The 18,689-nt window shown below is 42.4% G+C and overlaps 1 protein-coding gene across 2 annotated transcripts in view; it reads left to right on the forward strand.

Moving 5' to 3' along the window:
- Positions 1 to 18,113, forward strand: part of WDR48 (WD repeat domain 48) — a 31,977-nt gene extending 13,864 nt beyond the window's left edge. The window contains exons 7-19 of one of the 2 annotated variants that reach the window (XR_014540474.1): positions 877 to 978; positions 1,414 to 1,638; positions 2,853 to 2,927; positions 3,844 to 3,946; positions 4,577 to 4,674; positions 7,050 to 7,157; positions 9,406 to 9,502; positions 10,494 to 10,589; positions 11,568 to 12,546; positions 12,723 to 13,599; positions 14,119 to 14,195; positions 14,310 to 14,502; positions 15,845 to 18,113. Coding sequence is in view for 1 of the 2 variants with exons in the window: in XM_083579603.1 (XP_083435729.1) it covers positions 877 to 978; positions 1,414 to 1,638; positions 2,853 to 2,927; positions 3,844 to 3,946; positions 4,577 to 4,674; positions 7,050 to 7,157; positions 9,406 to 9,502; positions 10,494 to 10,589; positions 11,568 to 11,673; positions 13,512 to 13,599; positions 14,119 to 14,195; positions 14,310 to 14,502; positions 15,845 to 15,940 (1,464 nt within the window). In the remaining variant the exon portion in view is untranslated. The remainder of the gene's footprint in view (positions 1 to 876; positions 979 to 1,413; positions 1,639 to 2,852; positions 2,928 to 3,843; positions 3,947 to 4,576; positions 4,675 to 7,049; positions 7,158 to 9,405; positions 9,503 to 10,493; positions 10,590 to 11,567; positions 12,547 to 12,722; positions 13,600 to 14,118; positions 14,196 to 14,309; positions 14,503 to 15,844) is intronic. The other variant, XM_083579603.1, reaches the window with a different exon arrangement.
- Positions 18,114 to 18,689: the final 576 nt, after the last annotated feature.

The raw sequence follows: 18,689 nt of genomic DNA on the forward strand, positions 1-18,689 counted from the left end.
AGAAATAGTGCTTCAGGTTAAGAACTTTGCTTCAGGATGAGAACAGAAATCGTGCTCCAGCGGCGCGGCGGCAGCAGGAGACCCCATTAGCTAAAGTGGTGCTTCAGGTTAAGAATAGTTTCAGGTTAAGAATGGACCTCCGGAATGAATTAAGTACTTAACCCGAGGTACCGCTGTATGCTACATTCCAGGCACACTTGTCAGAAGTTTCTACACCTGCCCACCCATCTCTCCATCTAGGCAAGCAGGAGGCATCATCATAGTTCAGGTTGTATTCAAGCAAGGCAAAAGCAATTGAGTAGGGCATGGAGCTGGACTCATGATGGTGTGGCATATTGAGAGCCCCACATTCTGTCCCCAGCCTGAGGTTCCCCACCTCTGTCATAGTAGGAGGTCATTTAGCAGAACCCAACTATTCTTTCTCCCCTACCTTCCAGACATTGGGAATCATGAGGCTATTGTTTCGGGTGGTGGGGAGCCTGCCATTGTTGTACAGTCATACCTCTTGTTACGTTTGCTTCATGATACGTTTTTTCAGGTTGTGTTCCGCGGCGACCCGGAAGTACCGGAAAGGGTTACTTCCTGATTTCGCCACTCGCGCATGCGCAGACGCGCAAAATGACATCACACGCATGTGCAGAAGTGGTGAATTGTGACATGCGGGTTGCGTTCCTTTCAGGTTGCGAACGGGGTTCTGGAACGGATCCCATTCACAACCAGAGGTACCACTGTACTTTCTAAAAGAGTCAAAGAGTCTGGTGCCTATTCAAGAAACCTAAATTGAATTGGCTTTAGTTTGAAGGCCCTTTAAAAATTAGGAAATGAGTTTGGATCACAGTGCTGTTGTAATATATCAGAGTTTTTTCCCCTCAACAGGTATTAAGGGTTTGGGATCCAAGAACCTGTGCAAAGCTTATGAAACTCAAGGGGCACACAGACAATGTTAAAGCTTTGCTCTTGAACAGAGATGGCACACAGGTATGCATTTGATATCACATTACTGTGAAGGCTACTAGCTGTATGGGGAAGATTTCTTTCTGTGGTGCAATAATATCCTCTCAGCCCTTTGCATTGCTTATTCCACAAGATCGGCTTTGAGTTCTTAATAAGAAATGTGTTGAAACAAATACCATGCGTTTTTGTTTCATATTTGAGCAAATATCAACTGTAATTAAATACTTTGCTAGAAACAACAAGCTAAAACTGGGGGGGTTAAAAAAGAATTGTTTGGCATGGATAAGTTTTGTGTGTGCGTTATTTCTGTTGTAAAATGAAACTGCAACATTCTGTAGGGAAAACAGATTGAACGGAAGGAAAACTGGACTTGCATGTTGACTTTAGAGAGCTAAACATTTACTCACTGTTTTATTGGATATGTAATTGTTTTAAATTGAACAACCATTATTGTTACAGTGTCTTTCTGGCAGCTCTGATGGGACTATCAGACTCTGGTCCCTTGGTCAGCAGAGATGTATAGCTACATACAGAGTCCATGATGAGGGTGTATGGGCACTTCAGGTCAATGAAGCCTTCACTCACGTATATTCAGGTGGAAGAGACAGAAAGATATACTGTACAGATCTACGAAATCCTGATATTCGGGTGCTCATTTGTGAAGAAAAGGCACCTGTCCTTAAGGTAATATACATAACCATTTTTTTCCATATACATCTTGGTAAAACTTACTATCAGTAGAGCTGCAACCTGCTTTTGTTTCCATCAGATACAGCTTGACTGTTCTGGGTGGCAATTGTAGAAATGCATAATACAACTTGGGACATCATTTGTGGAGAGGGCGTAGTTGTTATTATTTATTCAGTTTGTGTACCGCCCTTCATCCATAGATCTCAAGGCAGTCCAAAGGTTAAAAACACAAAATAAATAATAAAATTGAAAACAACGAAACAGTAACCCCCCTTTCCCCCCACCCCCTCCCACAAACACATTTAAAAGGGTTGAGAATGTTAATCAGCCAAAGGCCTGGTTAAAGAGGAATGTTTTCACCTACCACCTAAAGGTGTACAGTATAATGAACGTGCCAACCAAACTTCCCTGGAGAAAGCATTCCACAAATTGGGACCTTCCTCACTGTTTGCATCTCTAAGGAGATGAGACATAAATACTGGGCATTTTTTAACATAAACATGTGGTGGATTTTTTTATGACAAACGTTTTATTTATATTGTTTTTTGAAATCAATAATTTTGCTATTGCTGTAGCTTAAATATAGACTATTATTTTTTCTAAATTCGGATATGTTAACTCCTGTAACTTAATAACAAGGCCAACCTTTGGACGTGTTCCACAATACTTGAGCCACTTAACCATCATAGAGTAATGACAGTGTACAACCAAACTAGAAATACAGGGTTGCTGAAATCTGCTCGGTCTTCGGAAATCACATCTAGAAAGTAAAGCTTTATTAAAAAATATCATGCCGCCCTCTGAGATGGAGCCTTTATCTCTGTAAGATGGGTTGTCAATTTTAAGGAAGATAAGCAGGAACATATAGTAGGTGTTAGAACAGTACTGTGTGTTGTGATAAATCTCATCTGTAAATTCAGTTTTTAAATACATCTGTACACTATGCATATAGAAACCTGACACCTGAATTTCAAAAGCAAATTAGCCAATTGTACTGGAACTGTTGGTTTTTTTATTTTATTTTAATCTGAAGCCTAGTTCTGCCCTGGGTTCTGTTCCATCTTACTCCTAGTGAAACATGTAGCTCCTTTCAGCACTAAAATTCTATGATTTTGTGTTCCACTTGGTATAAAGGAGTATACTGTATATTGTATGGGTATGCACCAATAGAATTATGATGTAACACTTCTCATTTCTTGATTATTCAGATGGAGCTAGATCGATCAGCTGACCCTCCTCCAGCACTCTGGGTTGCAACAACAAAATCATCTGTGAATAAGTGGGTAAGAAATGAATTAAACCTGTGTAAATTTACATATGCCCAGTTGTGCATAGTTGATCCTTCCTTGATAATCTTGGGAAGCTCACTTGAGCAAAGTTGTAGAATCCCTCATCTATAAATGGAACTCTCTCCACCATACTAAAATATACATGCATCCATCACTGGGCAATATCCAGTGTTGGTCAAACTCACAAGTAGACCCATTTAAATAAGTGGCCTACTCTGAGGCTGACTAACATTAGATATCACCTACTGACTCATCTAGGATGGTGGGTGGCGCTGTTGGTTAAACCACAGAGCCTAGGACTTGCCAAACGAAAGGTTGGTGGTTCGAATCCCCGTGACGGGGTGAGCTCCTGTTGCTCGGTCCCTGCTTCTGCCAACCTAGCAATTCAAAAGCACGTCAAAGTGCAAGTAGATAAATAGGTACCGCTCCGGCGGGAAGGTAAACGGTGTTTCCGTACGCTGCTCTGCTTCGCTAGAAGCGGCTTAGTCATGCTGGCCACCTGACCCAGAAGCTGTACACCGGCTCCCTTGGCCAGTAAAGCGAGATGAGCACCGCAACCCCAGAGTCGGTCACGACTGGACCTAATGGTCAGGAGTCCCTTTACCCTTTACCTTTACTGACTCATCTGCTTTACGCACTTTGCATAGAAGAGTGTGGCATGAGTGAAGCTTGCTGCTTCTGCCTTCTGGACCAGTTTTGCATCTTGATTCATCAGGTCCTCTACTTATGGCACGGTGTTGTCCGAATATTTGTAGTTTTTTCACAAGGGCCATCATGGAAACTGCGCAAATAGTTCCCCCAAGGTGGAGAAAGATCCTTTGACGAAGGGGGCAGAGGCCATGTTGTGGTGGAATCTAATTATGATCCTTTTACTTCTTCTCCCCTTGCTTTCATTTTATTTATTTTTTAGACTTTGAAAGGAATTCACAACTTTAGAGCTTCAGGGGACTATGACAACGACTGTACCAACCCAATCACACCCCTTTGTACACAGCCTGACCAAGTTATTAAAGGTGCGATTAACGCTGGGGGAATTACTTAAAAGTAGTGCTTTGGGGCTGGCAGAGGCAGCAGGGGGCAGAGAAATAAACAGTACTTGATCCAGATTTAATCTTTCTGCAAAACCTTGTGTAAATGATCAATCTGTTCCTTTAAGCATCGGGGCTTTTGTCATCTGCATTGGTTGGGACTAAGCAAAGGGGGCTAGAGAGTTCTGCAAAGTACAGAAGTGCGGCTCTTTGACATTTGGGTCCTGTCAGGCAGAAACTATCTCTCACTATGACTGATGGGAACCTTGTTCTGTGTTTTGTTTTGTGTGTCTCCCCACCAACACCACTTTAAAGTAAAAACTTGCCAATTCAGGAATCCAGGCCTAGGCACCTGGTACTGCACCCAGACTCCATATAAAATTCTGCATGGTGCTTCCAGAGATGCAGAATATTAATTATTCCTGTTCCATCTCAGTAATGAAAAATTGAAAACAATTCAAAATGGCATCTTCTTTTTTTTCTTTCGACTGATCCTTTCCCACACAGGCTTTGTGTGTGTCTTTCTGTGTTACACACTTTTACAGGCTGAGAGATCTGCATGGATGGTCTGATTTACTTGGGTTCCCCCTCCCTTTCTTTCTTCTTTTTCCCTAGGGGGTGCTAGTATTATTCAGTGCCACATTCTCAATGACAAAAGACACATATTAACCAAAGACACAAACAACAACGTGGCGTACTGGGACGTGTTGAAGGTAGGTGCCAAGTGACTGGTCAAATATGTGTGATTACCGTATTTTTTGCACCATAACACTCACTTTTTTCCTCCTAGAAAGTAAGGGGAAATGTCTGTGCGTGTTATGGAGGGAATGCCTACGGGTGGCGGGGGGATCTGCTGCAGTCGTGAGCAGAAGATCCATGGTTCCCCTTCCTTCCCTCCTCCGTGGCTCGCTTTGAAACAGCAAAGCGGGAGAAGAGCCGCTGAGTGGGGAGGAGAGAGGGACAGAGAGCCTGCTTCTTTAAAGGAGCAAAGCGGGAGAGGAGAGGAGCCGCTTACATGAGTGTAAGCGGCTCCTGTCCGGTTGGTTCCTTTAAAGCAAGCAGGCTCTCTGTCCTCTCTTCTCCCCAGTCAGCTCGCTACATAGCAGCAAAGTTTTTCAGCTCGCTAAGCCGGGGATGAGCGGGGAGGAGGGAGAAAAGCAGAGCCTGCTTGCTTTAAAGGAGCAAAGTGGGAGAGGAGAGGAGCCTTCTCCCCTTATATCCCTCTTCTGCATTATTAGCAGCATCCTTCTCCACACACCCCATGCGTGCTCCTTGTCCCTTGAGTGCCTTTCCTTCCCTCCCCACTTAAAACATGGTTACAAAGCATGGATCCACATGGATCCTCAGGATTTTTGGACTGGGTCACCCCAAATTCACCATCATATCACATAGCATGTCCATGGCTACATCTTGCACCAAAAAAATCATGCACCCACTGTTGCCTGGGGCTGCAGTGGTGCAAAAACATGGTTACAAAGCATGGATCCACATGGATTCTCAGGATTTTTGCATTGGGCTACTCCAAACTCACTGTCAGATCACACGCCTGTGGCCACAGCCTGAACCACAAAAATCATACATCCACTGTTTCGTTTAGAATATTTTTTTTCTTGTTTTCCTCCTCTAAAAACTACGTCCGTGTTATGGTCGAGTGCGTGTTATAGAGCGAAAAATACGGTAGGTTGTCTTGTATTAACTTCTTCTTATACAGTGGATTCATGTTTCCCGTGTAGCTTGGGTTGGTAGATCCCCTTTAGGGTGGGATCCACCAGGTGCTGCTTTGGAAGAACAAAAGGGCCGTTTGGGGTGGGAACATCTTTTACAGCTGGTTTTTGGCCATTTTTTATAGTTCATGCTTTTTCATGGATCTCCATTAGCTTTTGTAAAAAGAGAAGTACTTCCTGATTAAATCAATAAACTCATTAATCCCTTGCTTAAAAACAGAAGCTCTAAATTATCTTAGAGCACATTTCTTCCTTCAAAAAACCACCGTTCCAACCTATCAGGCAGTAAATTACTGCTGAGCAAGTTCCTGGAGAAAGGTCAGTAGCGACGCCTCTTATAGCAGTAATTTACAGTAACTGCTAGAGTGTTTTAAGAGAGCTAGTTTTTCTTGCTTTTTCTTGAAGCCCCATTGGGTGTGTATTTTAAAGAAATTGGAAATGTGTGGTTATATCAATCTGTATCGCTCAACTGACAGCAAGGCAGCTCCATCAGCTCAACAACTTTGGTCAATCCAATGGGTAAATCACTGTCGGTTTATTTATAGTGGGAGTAGATCACAGTTTCTTGGAAGTAGGGCATGTACCTGCTCTAAAACTATTTTGGAGGATTGCGGACCCGACTTCATTTTTTTTAAAATGATTTTTATTGAATGGTTTTATGTTACAAAAAACAATACAGCCATACTACCACAAAATATAATTAAGAAATAAAAATTACATACATCAATATTTAGTTTGTTATTTGTTATTTACCGTCTTATTTCCTCCCAAACATTGCATACAACAACACCCTTATGTGCAGACACCCACCCACCCACACCCGCACAGAAAATGATAATAATGAAAGTAAATATTTTTTCCCCTTTTATCTTCCAAAAACTTTTCTTCAACTTTGACTTCCTGCCAAGTCCCTTTGCATATGTTTTATCTTACATTGAATGCACACAAAACAATAAACCTTTCTATATAATTTTTCTAATACATTCTGAAAACATAATAAATCCTTAATTGTAGTCCACCTCCTTTTAGTTCCTTTATCACTCGAATGCTAGCAGAGAGTCAAAACTATTATTGTATTTTTGAACATATTTTTTATAAACATCCCATTTTTTGCGGACCCGACTTCAAAAGGTTTGGGGGCTCAGAGGGCTGCAAGGGAGTGGAAGAAATGTTGAAAGCTGCTTTCCTCACCATTCCTCTAATGGAGCTCTTTGCTATTGGTCTGAGTGGCACAATTGGATGCAACTCATAATAAACATGGGAGAGCATTCAAAACAAACTCTGCCAGGGAGTGCAAGTTTGTTGATGATATGTGGTACATCTGTGCTGCATAACCTTTTCTGTTGTTGTTGTCTTACATACAGGCGTGTAAAGTAGAAGACCTTGGGAAAGTGGACTTTGAAGAAGAAATTAAGAAAAGGTTTAAAATGGTTTACGTGCCAAATTGGTTTTCAGTAGACTTAAAAACTGGGGTAAGGAACACTTTAATTAATTTCAGTGTTGTTGAGGTGATTTATATCTCATCCTTCTTTTGGAGCTCATAATGACAGCCACAATGTAATTTTTAGAACAGCCCTTCGTGGTGCATTGGGCTGAGACATTGTGGTTAGGAGACTGTGGGCCTAATTAGGCTCCTCAAGGGTCTTATGCACCTTTTAAAAAGGACTCCTACTGGATAAGGTCAAAGGCCCATTTACTGTATTTTCTGGCGTGTAAGACTACTTTTTAACCCAGGGAAATCTTCTCAAAAGTCGGGGGTCGTCTTATACGCTGGCTACAGCAGCAGCTCCTGCAGCAACTCCCCACCAAAGGATAAAACGGCAGCAGATTAAATCAGAGGACACCAAGCTCTCTAGATGAAGCAGAAATACGCTTGAAAATTGGCCCCAGAAGCCCATGGCCACTGGGAAGTGGAGCGGATTTCCAAGCTGGACGAGATTGGTTTTTTAAAATTTTTATTTGGTGTGCGTTGGAAGAGGGGTAGTTTTATACGACGCATATATCCCAAACAGTGGCGTAGCGTGGGGGGTGCAGGGGGGGCCGGCCGCACCGGGCGCAACATCTGGGGGTTAGGGTTAGGGGGCGCAAATCCACGGGTTAGGGGTGCAAATTACTTGCCTTGCCCCGGGTTCTGACAACCCACGCTACGCCACTGATCCCAAACTCTATATTTTAACTGGAAAAGTTGGGGGGACGCCCAGTCGTCTTATATGCCGGAAAATACAGTAGTTCAGCGTACTATTCTCACATTCACCACCTGGGTGCCCCTGGGAAGCCTGCAAGCAAGACATGAGCACATCAGCACTCTCTCCTCTTGTGATACCCAGCCTTTGCTATACCGAGACACACTGCTGAGAGTGGAGGTGGAATATAGCCATCATGGCTAGGAGTCAGTGATAGCCTTGTCCTCCATGAATATTTTAAAGCCACCCAAGTCGATGGCGTACACTACATCCTGGAGGAGCGAATTTCATAGTTGAACTGTATGCTTTGTGAAGGAAGTACAGTCGTACCTTGGAAGTCGAAGGGAATCTGTTCGACTTCCAAAATGTTTGGAAACCAAAGTGCAAAACTCCTGCAGCCAATCGGAAGCCCCGTTGGATGTTCGGCTTCCAAATATAGTTTGCAAACCGGAACAATCACTTTCGGGTTTGCAGCATTTGGGAGCCAAAACATTCGAGAACTAAGCTGTTTGAAAACCAAGGTACGACTGTCCTGAGTCTTGCAGCATTCAGCTTAGTTGGATGTTCCCACGTTCTAGAGAGAGGGAGAAAAACTTCTCCCAATCCACACTATACAAAACGTTACACATCTCTTATCATGTCCTCCTGGGCTCTCCCTTTTTTCAAAACAGTTACTTCAATTTTAATATTAAATATATGAAATTGGATTATGCATATTGTATACATGTGTTTCCTGCAAGAGGAAGGGACAAAAATGTCTAGGTGCACAAGAAAAAAAGTGTGTGTTTTAAATTAAGCAGAGGTTGAAGTTGTGTGCAGATACCAGTTTGCAATCTGATGTTCAAGAGAGTCCCTGAGGAAGAGCGGTGGTTTGAAGCACATTGGTCATATGCCTTTGGTTTGAGATGGTAGTTCTCTTGAAAGTAACTAAGTATAGTCAAGTACCTCTTTGGAGTCTGCATTGTTAGTTCCAAAAGGTGTGCCAAATTCCTTACACAAGCATTTTTTAATCTCACAACTTCCTTATCAAATCACCTGTCAATCACTATGATACCATTTTTCTTTCGGGTTTAAACTGGGCTGCAGAGGAAGATCCTTGCCAAAAGCAAGGCTTGACATCACTTCCCATCATCTTACCTCTCACTTCTGGCAGGGATCGGATGACCAATCCCAATGGGATTGATAATGTCTTTGTTTTTTTTATTTTCAGCAGCATTAGCGTTTGAAGCCTTTTCTTTTGTTGTGCGCAGTTGAAAATGAGGCACACATTTGTTTGGGAGTTTGTATTTAGCATGTTGATGAATACTAATTACTTTGGAAATGTAGTGAACAACTGTTCAAAGATCTTGCTGTATGGCCTTGTAAAACTAATACACAGATACTAATGTAATGATGAGATGACAGATGTTGTCATCTGCATGTAATCCTTGTATAATCAAAGTGTGCTTGTCAAAGTTTTCTGTAGGTTTGAATGTGTAGGTTTCGTTCTTAATACAGTATTCATACTGCATTCCTCCCAACGGTCTTGTTTTGACAGATGTTGACAATTACTTTAGATGAGAGTGACTGCTTTGCAGCTTGGGTCTCAGCAAAAGATGCTGGCTTTAGCAGTCCAGATGGCTCTGATCCAAAATGTGAGTGTGCGTTGACATTATTTCGTTAAACAACAAAACTCCTTGTACCTTACCATGTTTCTGAAAAGTGTATATAAACCTATTTGGCGATCTCCCTATGCCCCGTCAAATGCTCGAGAGATTTTTTCCTTTTTCTTTTTAATTCAGACTTCTTGCTGTGGCAGTTTGTGTTGGCTTGGTTTTCTTTGAAAACTTAACCCTTGCGAGGCTCAAATTGCCTAGCCTGTCTTGGTCCACAGTTCTGCGCTACTTGTAGCAGTGTAATCTGTGAGACTGTCACCAGCTCATCCTCTGCATGGACTGGAAATTTGGGGCGGTATTCAATGAACTCATTCCATAAGCTCAGGGATTTACACGTCACCCCCTCTTCCGCCCTGTGTGTGTCCAGTGCCCTCCCCAAATCCTCTCCAGATGGTTGGGGGAACCCCCTGAACAGATTTAGTGGGGAGGAGGGAGGAGGAAAATCTGTTGCACAAGCATATATCCTTGCACTGGTGGAGTGAGTTAATTAGCACTTCATTGGATGCAAGCCATTACCCTGATCTTGCAGGCAAACCAGTTTGCCGTATCAGTACTTCAGTTTTCAACAAGTGCTCTTCAGGGAAGGCTCCTGTTGAGCTTTCAGTTAGAAAGGATGAACTAAGGTCCAGATCCAAAGAGCTACCTCAGTGCATACAAGGACCTGAGCCCGTCCTGTGGGTTTGCCTCTTTGAATAGCAAAGTCCCGTGCTATATCATAAACCTGCTTTTGAAAGTTCCCTCGGTTTCCAAAGAGGTTTATGTTGGGAGGGGCTGTTTTTCTGTCCAGATAAACAAGGCAAAAACAGCCCCCGTGGGTATGTGGAACCAGCTGCATGGTTCTTTGGATGGCAGCCTTAAAAATGTCTGTAACTAATACTAATAACATGCTAGTTTTTTTAATTAAAAAATTCATTTCTAACTTTTATAAATACCGGCGACAAATTCTTGTTTTCTTTCTTACAAAATGCAGTGAACCTGGGAGGACTCTTACTGCAAGCTCTCTTAGAGTATTGGCCTAGAACCCACATCAATCCTATGGATGAAGAAGAAAATGAGATGAATCATGGTGAGTGATTCTTTGTGCTGTGTGGAAAGGTTAGACTTTCCTTTCTCTTAGCATATTGGCAATGCCTTCCTGTATGTATAGTAAGCTTTGATACGTAAATAGGCAGTATAATCCATATCTGATCCTACTAGCAAGAGAAAAGGTAGCTGGGTGCCAGTTCTCGATCCAGCTTGGTCACTGGAGACCTAGCTAGCCCCAGTGGGTAGAAGCACTTTTCACCAGCTGCAACTGGTATGACAGCTTGGCCACAGCAGTTTTTGTGCAGTGGTTAATTCAGGATTGGATTACTGCACTGTGTTCTATGCAAGGCTTCCCTTGCGCTTGATCTGGAAGCTGCCGCTAGTGCAGAATGCTGCAGCATGATTGCTAACAGGGGTGAGACCCTGCCAGCATATGACACATCCGCTCAGAGACCTGCCCGTTTGCTTACAGTTCAAAGTTTTACTATTAGTATATAAAAACCCCTGGACCAGTTTACTTGCGAGATCACTTTATCTTATATATACCCAATTGACTGCTTCACTCTGCAGAACTGACACTAGTTGCAGGTGCCACGTAATACTTGTTCCACCTTTGTAAGAAATTGATCTTTTAGTGTAGCGGTGCTTGCACTTTGGAACTCCCTTCCTATTGACACCACACAGGTACCACTGTACTCCTTTCAGCTCCTGCTAAAAAAAAAAGAAGTTCAGGCAAGACTATCCAGATATGTGTGCTAATCTGGTTTTAGCCGAACCTTGATTTTATTTTAATGTTTTAATTAGTTGTTTTTAACTGTTTTTGCTCATAATTTTGTTTTATTCTTTTTGTAGATTGCTTTGAGGTTTTAAGTGGTGCATAAATATTGTAAAGTAAAAAAAATGAAACAAATTTCAAAAATCTCTTGCGGTGAAGAAAATGGAACTTGCTTGTTTTGAAATGAATTACTACTGTATGGTCTTATTACTGTGTGGTCCATTTCTCCCCTTCCTATAATAGTGAACGGCGAGCAGGAGAACAGAGTACAGAAAGGAAATGGATATTTCCAAGTGCCACCGCACACGCCAGTTATTTTTGGCGAAGCTGGAGGACGCACTTTGTTTAGGTACAAAAATTCTGAAAAAGAATTCTGGGGATGTTGGGGTGGAGAGGGGAGCATGTCTGCCGTCTCGTTTTGCTGGCTTATTGGTTGTAAACCGTGTGACAGGATTTGGAAAAGCCAATGATGAGGAAACTTGAATTCTTTGATGGCGTGACTTAGTGACAGTGCCGTGACTCCAGTCTCACCTCTGCCATTAGATGGCCTTGGGGAAGCCACAGTCAGCCAGCTTGTCCATCTGCCATAGGGGATCTGTGTTCACAAGGTTGTTGTAAGGACCGCTAAGAAAGTATATAATAAGCAGCATTACCTTTTAAACCCAAAGCAAGTTGATTGTCAAGGGACACTTTCCTCTCTTCAAATGTCCTTTATTCTCTCTGCATATAAACGGTGAAGGAGCAAGGCATGTTTTCATAAATTGTCTCAAGGAGTTTAAACGCTTTATTAAGATATTGTTCATGGTGCCATCCCCAAGGCTCACACCCTTTCTCACTACACAAGAAGTCAAGAATGAGTTCACCTCCTGTGCTCGCATGTCAGAAGGCAGACCATTCCTCACGAGGTAAGAAGTGGCCCCAACCACTCTCCCTCCCCCATCTTCTTGACACCTAATTGGAGCTCAGCGGTTTTGCAGCCTCCTAGGGAGCAATTTTTTCCTCTCTCTAATGAAATACTATTTCTGACCCGCACAGTTTGTGCGGTGAGGAGAACCCCTTAATTCCCTCCCCAAGCAGTAGGAGAGGCATGGGAATTAGCTTGCCTCTCAGTGGCCACCCCCCTCTGTAGCAGGAGCCATGAAGGGACATCCTAGGAAAGCAAGTTGTCACTGGAAGGGCTTTCAGTGGCAAGGCTGATCAGCTAATTAAGCTGATGGTCTGGGCTTGCTCACTGCTCCAGAGAGCTCCCAGCTAGCAAAAGTTAGTAAAGGTAGTAGATGAGAATACTTGATCCAGATCCCAGTGGGGTGGATCCCATCAGGAAAGGAGAGGAAGGCAGAGGGGAGCCAAGGTTTTATCCATTCATCTAGCATCTCTGTCCATTCTGCTGCATTGAAGAAAGGGGCTATTCTGTTAGAGTGCTACCCTTTTGGTTTTTGTGATCAAAAGCTAGTCTGTCCCACTGAAGGATTTGTCACAGGAGAATATTGGTTCATTTATGATACCCCAAGTGTTTTTCTTTTTTTGCATGCCCTGCTTGGCTACTTATTATTTTAGGACTTCCTGGGGATATCTTACTCACCTTTAACTGTTGGGTTTTGTTTTATCTCTTACACTGGTACCTAGCCACGAAGATGGACTTTAGGTGCAGGCTAACAGTTGAAGAATTCCATAGGCTCTAAGAAGCCAAAATTAAAATCTGTGGAGTGGGACCCTTCCTCCATTCTTGATACCACATTTTATGTGCTGTCTTCTTACATACCACAGGAGTTAACCCATTCCTGACCAAGAAGGAAAATAGATGATTAGAGTTAACCTTGCTCTTTGTCCTAAAAGTTGACGTCCCTTCAAGGTATTGTAGTAAGATGAGGCAGTTGGTAGTTATGGACTGGATTTTAATTGCCTGAGCTAAAGAAGCGAATTCAGACATGTAACTTAAAGCGTTCTCAAGTATAATTCAATGCAGGACATGTGCCACTAGCCGTGGGCACAAATTCATCCCAGTATGTCTTAAAACACATTTGCCTTTGTCTATCAGACTATATACCTTGTCACTTCCAATGGTATTTCCTTGTTTTCATACACTTGCTGTTGATTTTTGTGCAGAGATGACATCTTAAAGGATTCTTTCCCACCCACCCTCATTAATCTATCAATGTACCACGTTTTGAAACTCTTTCCAATTAGGTTGCTATGTCGGGATTCCGGGGGTGAGACTGAATCCATGCTCCTTAACGAAACAGTGCCACAATGGGTAATTGACATCACTGTGGATGTAAGTTTCTCTTCAATATTCCAGACTTGCAGGAAAGAGAGAATCTAGAGCAGCCTTCTCTAAGCTGGTTTTGGACTACAACTCCAGTGGGGCTGGTGGGAGTTGTAGACCAAACTGGTGTAGAGTTTTGCTCTTAATTAAAAATAAAATAAAATATTGGCTGTTAAGAGCCACGTTTCTGTTTCAGGTACGTGGAATATGCTGAGATCATTTTGCAGGTTTAAAAAGGATGCGTCTTATTTACAGCTTTAGTTGTGATTTTATTTCTCTTCTTTCCTTATCCGAAAGTAAATAAAATGATTTCAGTTGCTGAGTTGCCCTTAAGCTGGCAGGAATGCTACTGAAATTTCTCTTGTGACTAACTAAGGCAGTGAAACATCGTTTAGTTTTAGCTATTAAAAAAAAAAACAAGCTGGGGAACAATGACAAAGAAAAACTCATGCAAATGAGAAGATTAATTTATCATTTAAGGAGTAAGTAAATGTGCTTGTTACAGTTTCTGCTTTTTTTATTTTGTAGAAGAATATGCCAAAATTTAATAAGATTCCTTTCTACCTCCAACCTCATTCCTCTTCTGGAGCAAAAACGTTAAAGAAGTAAGTATATAAAATAAATTACAAAACTGCTCTTGGTTTCCAGGAGCACGGAATAATGAGCCACAATTGGCTAAGACTTCGTGTCTCAACCACAAATACACTTTGTTTCCACAGGGATCGCCTGTCAGCCAGTGACATGTTGCAAGTTAGGAAGGTGATGGAGCATGTTTATGAAAAAATAATAAATCTGGACAATGAATCTCAGACAACTAGCTCTTCCAATAATGAAAAGGCCGGGGAACAAGAAAAAGAGGAGGACATTGCTGTTTTAGCAGAAGAGAAAATTGAACTTCTGTGCCAGGACCAGGTATCCCCATTGCCTACCTTTCTGGTGGTTTTAAGAATTCAGTGGAGTGGGCACAACTTTGTATGCCATTCTGAGTTCCTTAGAAGGAAGGCAGGATATGTTGGCTGGTGGTGGTGGGGTCTTGAAGTCCTATGAAATGATTTTGGAGAAGAAGAAAAGCCGGGGTTGTGTTTGTGGCATTGGAGCATGTAACCTGTCACATTCTGAGAATTCAAAAATGGGCTCAAACCAAAACAGGTTCACTTTTGTCCTGAATAACTGTGTTGTCTCCCAGTGGTTGAAATTATCCACTGCTCCAGGGTGGGAGAAGATTCTCCGGTGGGTACCAACACCTCACTTTGCATGTCCTCTTGCAGTAGAGAGCCTCAACCATCAAGTGGGAAGAAACGACCCAAAAAGGGGTTCCCTGGCAAATTCCCTCTTGTAAAATTAATTTGGAGTCCCAAAGGCACTCAGAGAACCGCTTTGAAATCCTCAAGTAGAGTTCCTTGGTCTCACACAAGTTGTTAGTAGACGAGGTGTGGTGTCTGACAGCCCCCGTCAGTACATTTCTCATACTGCAAAGTATTTTCGTTTAGTTGCGTGCTTTAAAAACGATGGTTCATCTTCCTTGGCTGCCATGATGCAAGTTCCATTTTGAATAAGGTGTGAACTTGACTCCAAGAGTCTTAAAGTTTACATTCATCAATGGCTATTAGAAAGCAATTTGTGCTTTGCTACCTTGAAGCAGGCTTGGGAATCTGAATGCCTTTGTACTTGTCCTCTGGGTCATGTAATGTAGCCAAAATATGCAGCCTGAACAGGACAAACCTGTCATAAGGAAGATGATGTTGCTGCTTTTGCAAAGCCCCAACAGCCCTTGTACCTGGGTGATTGCTGAATTTGGGGGCTTCTGGCACATAAAATGAGCTTCTGTGGCCAAAATTTGGGCTGCAGTTGTAGCACAAGCTTTCTAATGGCTGACAGGGAAATAAGAGATGCAGGCTTGAGAGGGGAGACACATGGATATTGCTTCTTTCATAACAGATGGTGGGATATAGAATTATAGAGCTGGAAGGGACCCTAAGTATCACCTAGTCAAACCCCCTGCAAGGCAAGAATTTGCAGCTGTCCCTTATGGAGATTGAACCTGCAACCTTGGTGTTATGAGCACCACTCTGATCATCTAAGCTATGCTGAGGACTGTGCCTGTATGCTTAGGTACATACAGGTGTACCATCTGAGAGATGCTTAAGGGGGCAGGGGAGGGAGGGAGAGAATGGATGTCTATATGTGCCAGGGAATAAAAACTTAAGAGGGATCAGAGTCTGATGGAAAAACCCTTTTGGTTTTGTGTGAACAGGTATTGGATCCAAATATGGACCTTCGAACAGTCAAACACTTCATATGGAAGAGTGGTGGCGACTTGACTCTCCACTACCGCCAGAAGTCGACGTGAGCCAAGTGGCGGGCCCAACCGGTTTATTAACTTACTTGAGCTTCCTCTCCTGGTTCCAGCTGTAGCGCTCTAGAAGCCGACTGAAACCCTAAGGTAGATCTGACACTTCTAATGCCTCAGTGTGGACAGAATCTACTTGAATTGAAGTGACTAATAAATCTGTAATATAGACAAATCTCTATGACCTAAAACTAAAGCCTGTCCTTACCAAGGTACAAGTGGGAGTGGCATGAGAAGCCCTTGCGTGGTTCCTGTTTTGTGAGGTGTACAGCGACCAGGTGATCCAGTGCAGCTGTCTGTGGGGGGTTCTTATTTCGGTTTTCATTTCCAAGGTTTTATCATACCGTCATCCGCTCAAGCTTGTTGTGAAAAAGGTTTCTCAGCCCTGTTGCTAAACTCGTTCACTGTGTAAAAAACTGCATGTGCTGTACTTTGTTAATACATTCCATGTAAACAGTGCATACTTTTTCATGAAGAGTCGATTTTGGCCACTTCTCGAGACAGATTTCCTAGAGAAGACAACGCTATTGTACAGTTGAGTAAAACAGTCTCTGTAACGTAAGCCAAAAGGGTTAAATCCCTTGAGGCTTGTTGATTGTCTTTCAGCTGTGATCGGAGCAAAAATCAGTAGATTGTGTGATAATAGGGTCAGTACAATGGTGCAGTGCATCATAATGGAATATTTCAAGCCCTTTAACTAGAGTTTTAAAAATGTAACTTCTGTAGTTCCGTTTTCCCCCCAAGGTGGCTCATTGATCACAATTCCAAGCAATTGTGCTCTACGTTTTAACATCGTGGCGCATTCTATAAACTTGTCGTAATAGTCGTGATGGGGAAAAAAGGAGTTGCAGATTTTCCTCCTATGGTTTTTATATGCATTTTTTGGATGTTTTTGTTGATGTTGCAAGCTGTATACAGCTTAGCTTTTCTTTTCAACCATTTCTTAAAAAGAAAAAAATACATTTTACAGCTTTTTCATATTCTCATACTCTTGTAGAATCTAACTTATTGTAAGCGGGAGCAGGGGAACACTTCGATCTTCCGGGCAAGAAAAGCTGAGTTTGAATTCAAAGTTCAACTGGAAAACAAACATCCCGATAACAAAATATTGTAAAGTGGTTTTTATTTGAAACAGAAGCACAAGTGCCTTTTTAAAAGAGGCAGTATAGTAAAGTTAGGTCCCTGCCTGCTAGATGAGCACTCCTCTCTTCCTTAATGGTGGCAGCTAGATGTAAGCTATAGCCTGCAAAACATCTTGGTTTTGCTTCACTGTTGAAAGACAACTGGTAAGCCCTAATGCCAGCACTTTTTTGCTGCATGGGAGCTGCTTAAAATTGAGCAACATGCAGGCCGGTGGCATGCCGTTAATACTTCCCATGTCATCTGGTAATTGTCCACAAATGAATGTTGCACCAACCAAGTGGAAAATATCCAGAGTCTGATACTTACGAGTCATTTGACTGCCTTTTATGGGTGTTTCGGGGATTATGTGTCCTTCCCCCACCCTCCCACGCCAACTGTGGTAGAAAGACAAAATGCAACATTACAGCACCTTTTGGATATTTTCCTCTTAGCTTTTGTCTTGGGGTGGTTGAGTACCCCATGGAGCACTTGCTTTTATACACATCAGATTGTCAAAGCAACTGCCATGTTACAAAAAGATGAGCTTTGGGTTGTCCCTAAACCATTGTCGCTTGTGCTCCAGATGACACGAAGCACTGCTCTAAACAAGATCTGGTTAGAAATTAAGCTTGCATGCGCCTTTCCCATCTTGACATCATTTTCCATTTGTAAATCCCATTTGTGTGTACAGCAATCTAGTTTGCCACATCTGTGCTACACTGCACACTTTAGTGAAGTTGGTAAATTCATTGGTTAAACAACTGTAAATTTGTCCTGAATTGATTTATATTGGAGAGGGGCTTTGTTCTTATCGACCTAATTTTAAATTTTGTGCTCTCCATGTCTTCATTGAAAGTTAACTTTAACTCTCCCCTCTTCCTCTCCCTTTTGTGTATGTTTTTAAAAAATCAGCCAAGATTCTAAACTTTTTATTTTCTACAATCCCAGCAATGTAGTTTCAGGAAAGGTTGACAGAGGGCCTGTAATGCCAAAAGGATGAACATGTATTGAACAATTGTATAGAAATAATAATAAAAAACTTTAGCTAACATTCCTAAGCAGCTTTGGTCATTTTTGTTTTAAATATGTGATCATAAATTCCTTGGCCAGGTATTGCCAGAAAGCTCTTCAAAGTTCCTGAAACCAAATTAGCGCACAGAACTGGACCTTTTGTACACTTGCCCTATCAACTGCACCGCAGTGTCAGATATGTATGCTTATTAAGAGTATATCTGCTTAGTCCTCAAGTCAGGCAACAAAGTTGGTCTCTGTGCTGCTTTTTTGGGTTGTGTGTTTGAGCGCTAGCTATGCAGGCAGAAGGTTCCAGGTCCAATCTCTGGCATCTCTACATAGATTGGGAAAGACCCAACAATCTCAGGAGAGCTGCTGCTAGTCTGTGTTGACAAGTACTAAGCTCAACAACTGAGACTATCAATTTAATTTTTTCCTGGTTCTTCAGTAGTGGAGGAAGAGGATCCTGTGCGGGTTTTCAGTGCCCAGCTCTCCACTGGCAGGAAGTCAAACTTTCAAGGGGGTATGCCAGGTCACTCTTTACCAGGGCCCCCGGGTGGGTGGCTCTTTTGGGCATCACTCCCATTTCACCAGCAGCACAGCTGCCTCAACAGTG

This window comes from Podarcis filfolensis, assembly GCF_964270895.1.
Source record: "Podarcis filfolensis genome assembly, chromosome: 12".
In the NCBI taxonomy this organism is placed as follows: domain Eukaryota; kingdom Metazoa; phylum Chordata; class Lepidosauria; order Squamata; family Lacertidae; genus Podarcis; species Podarcis filfolensis.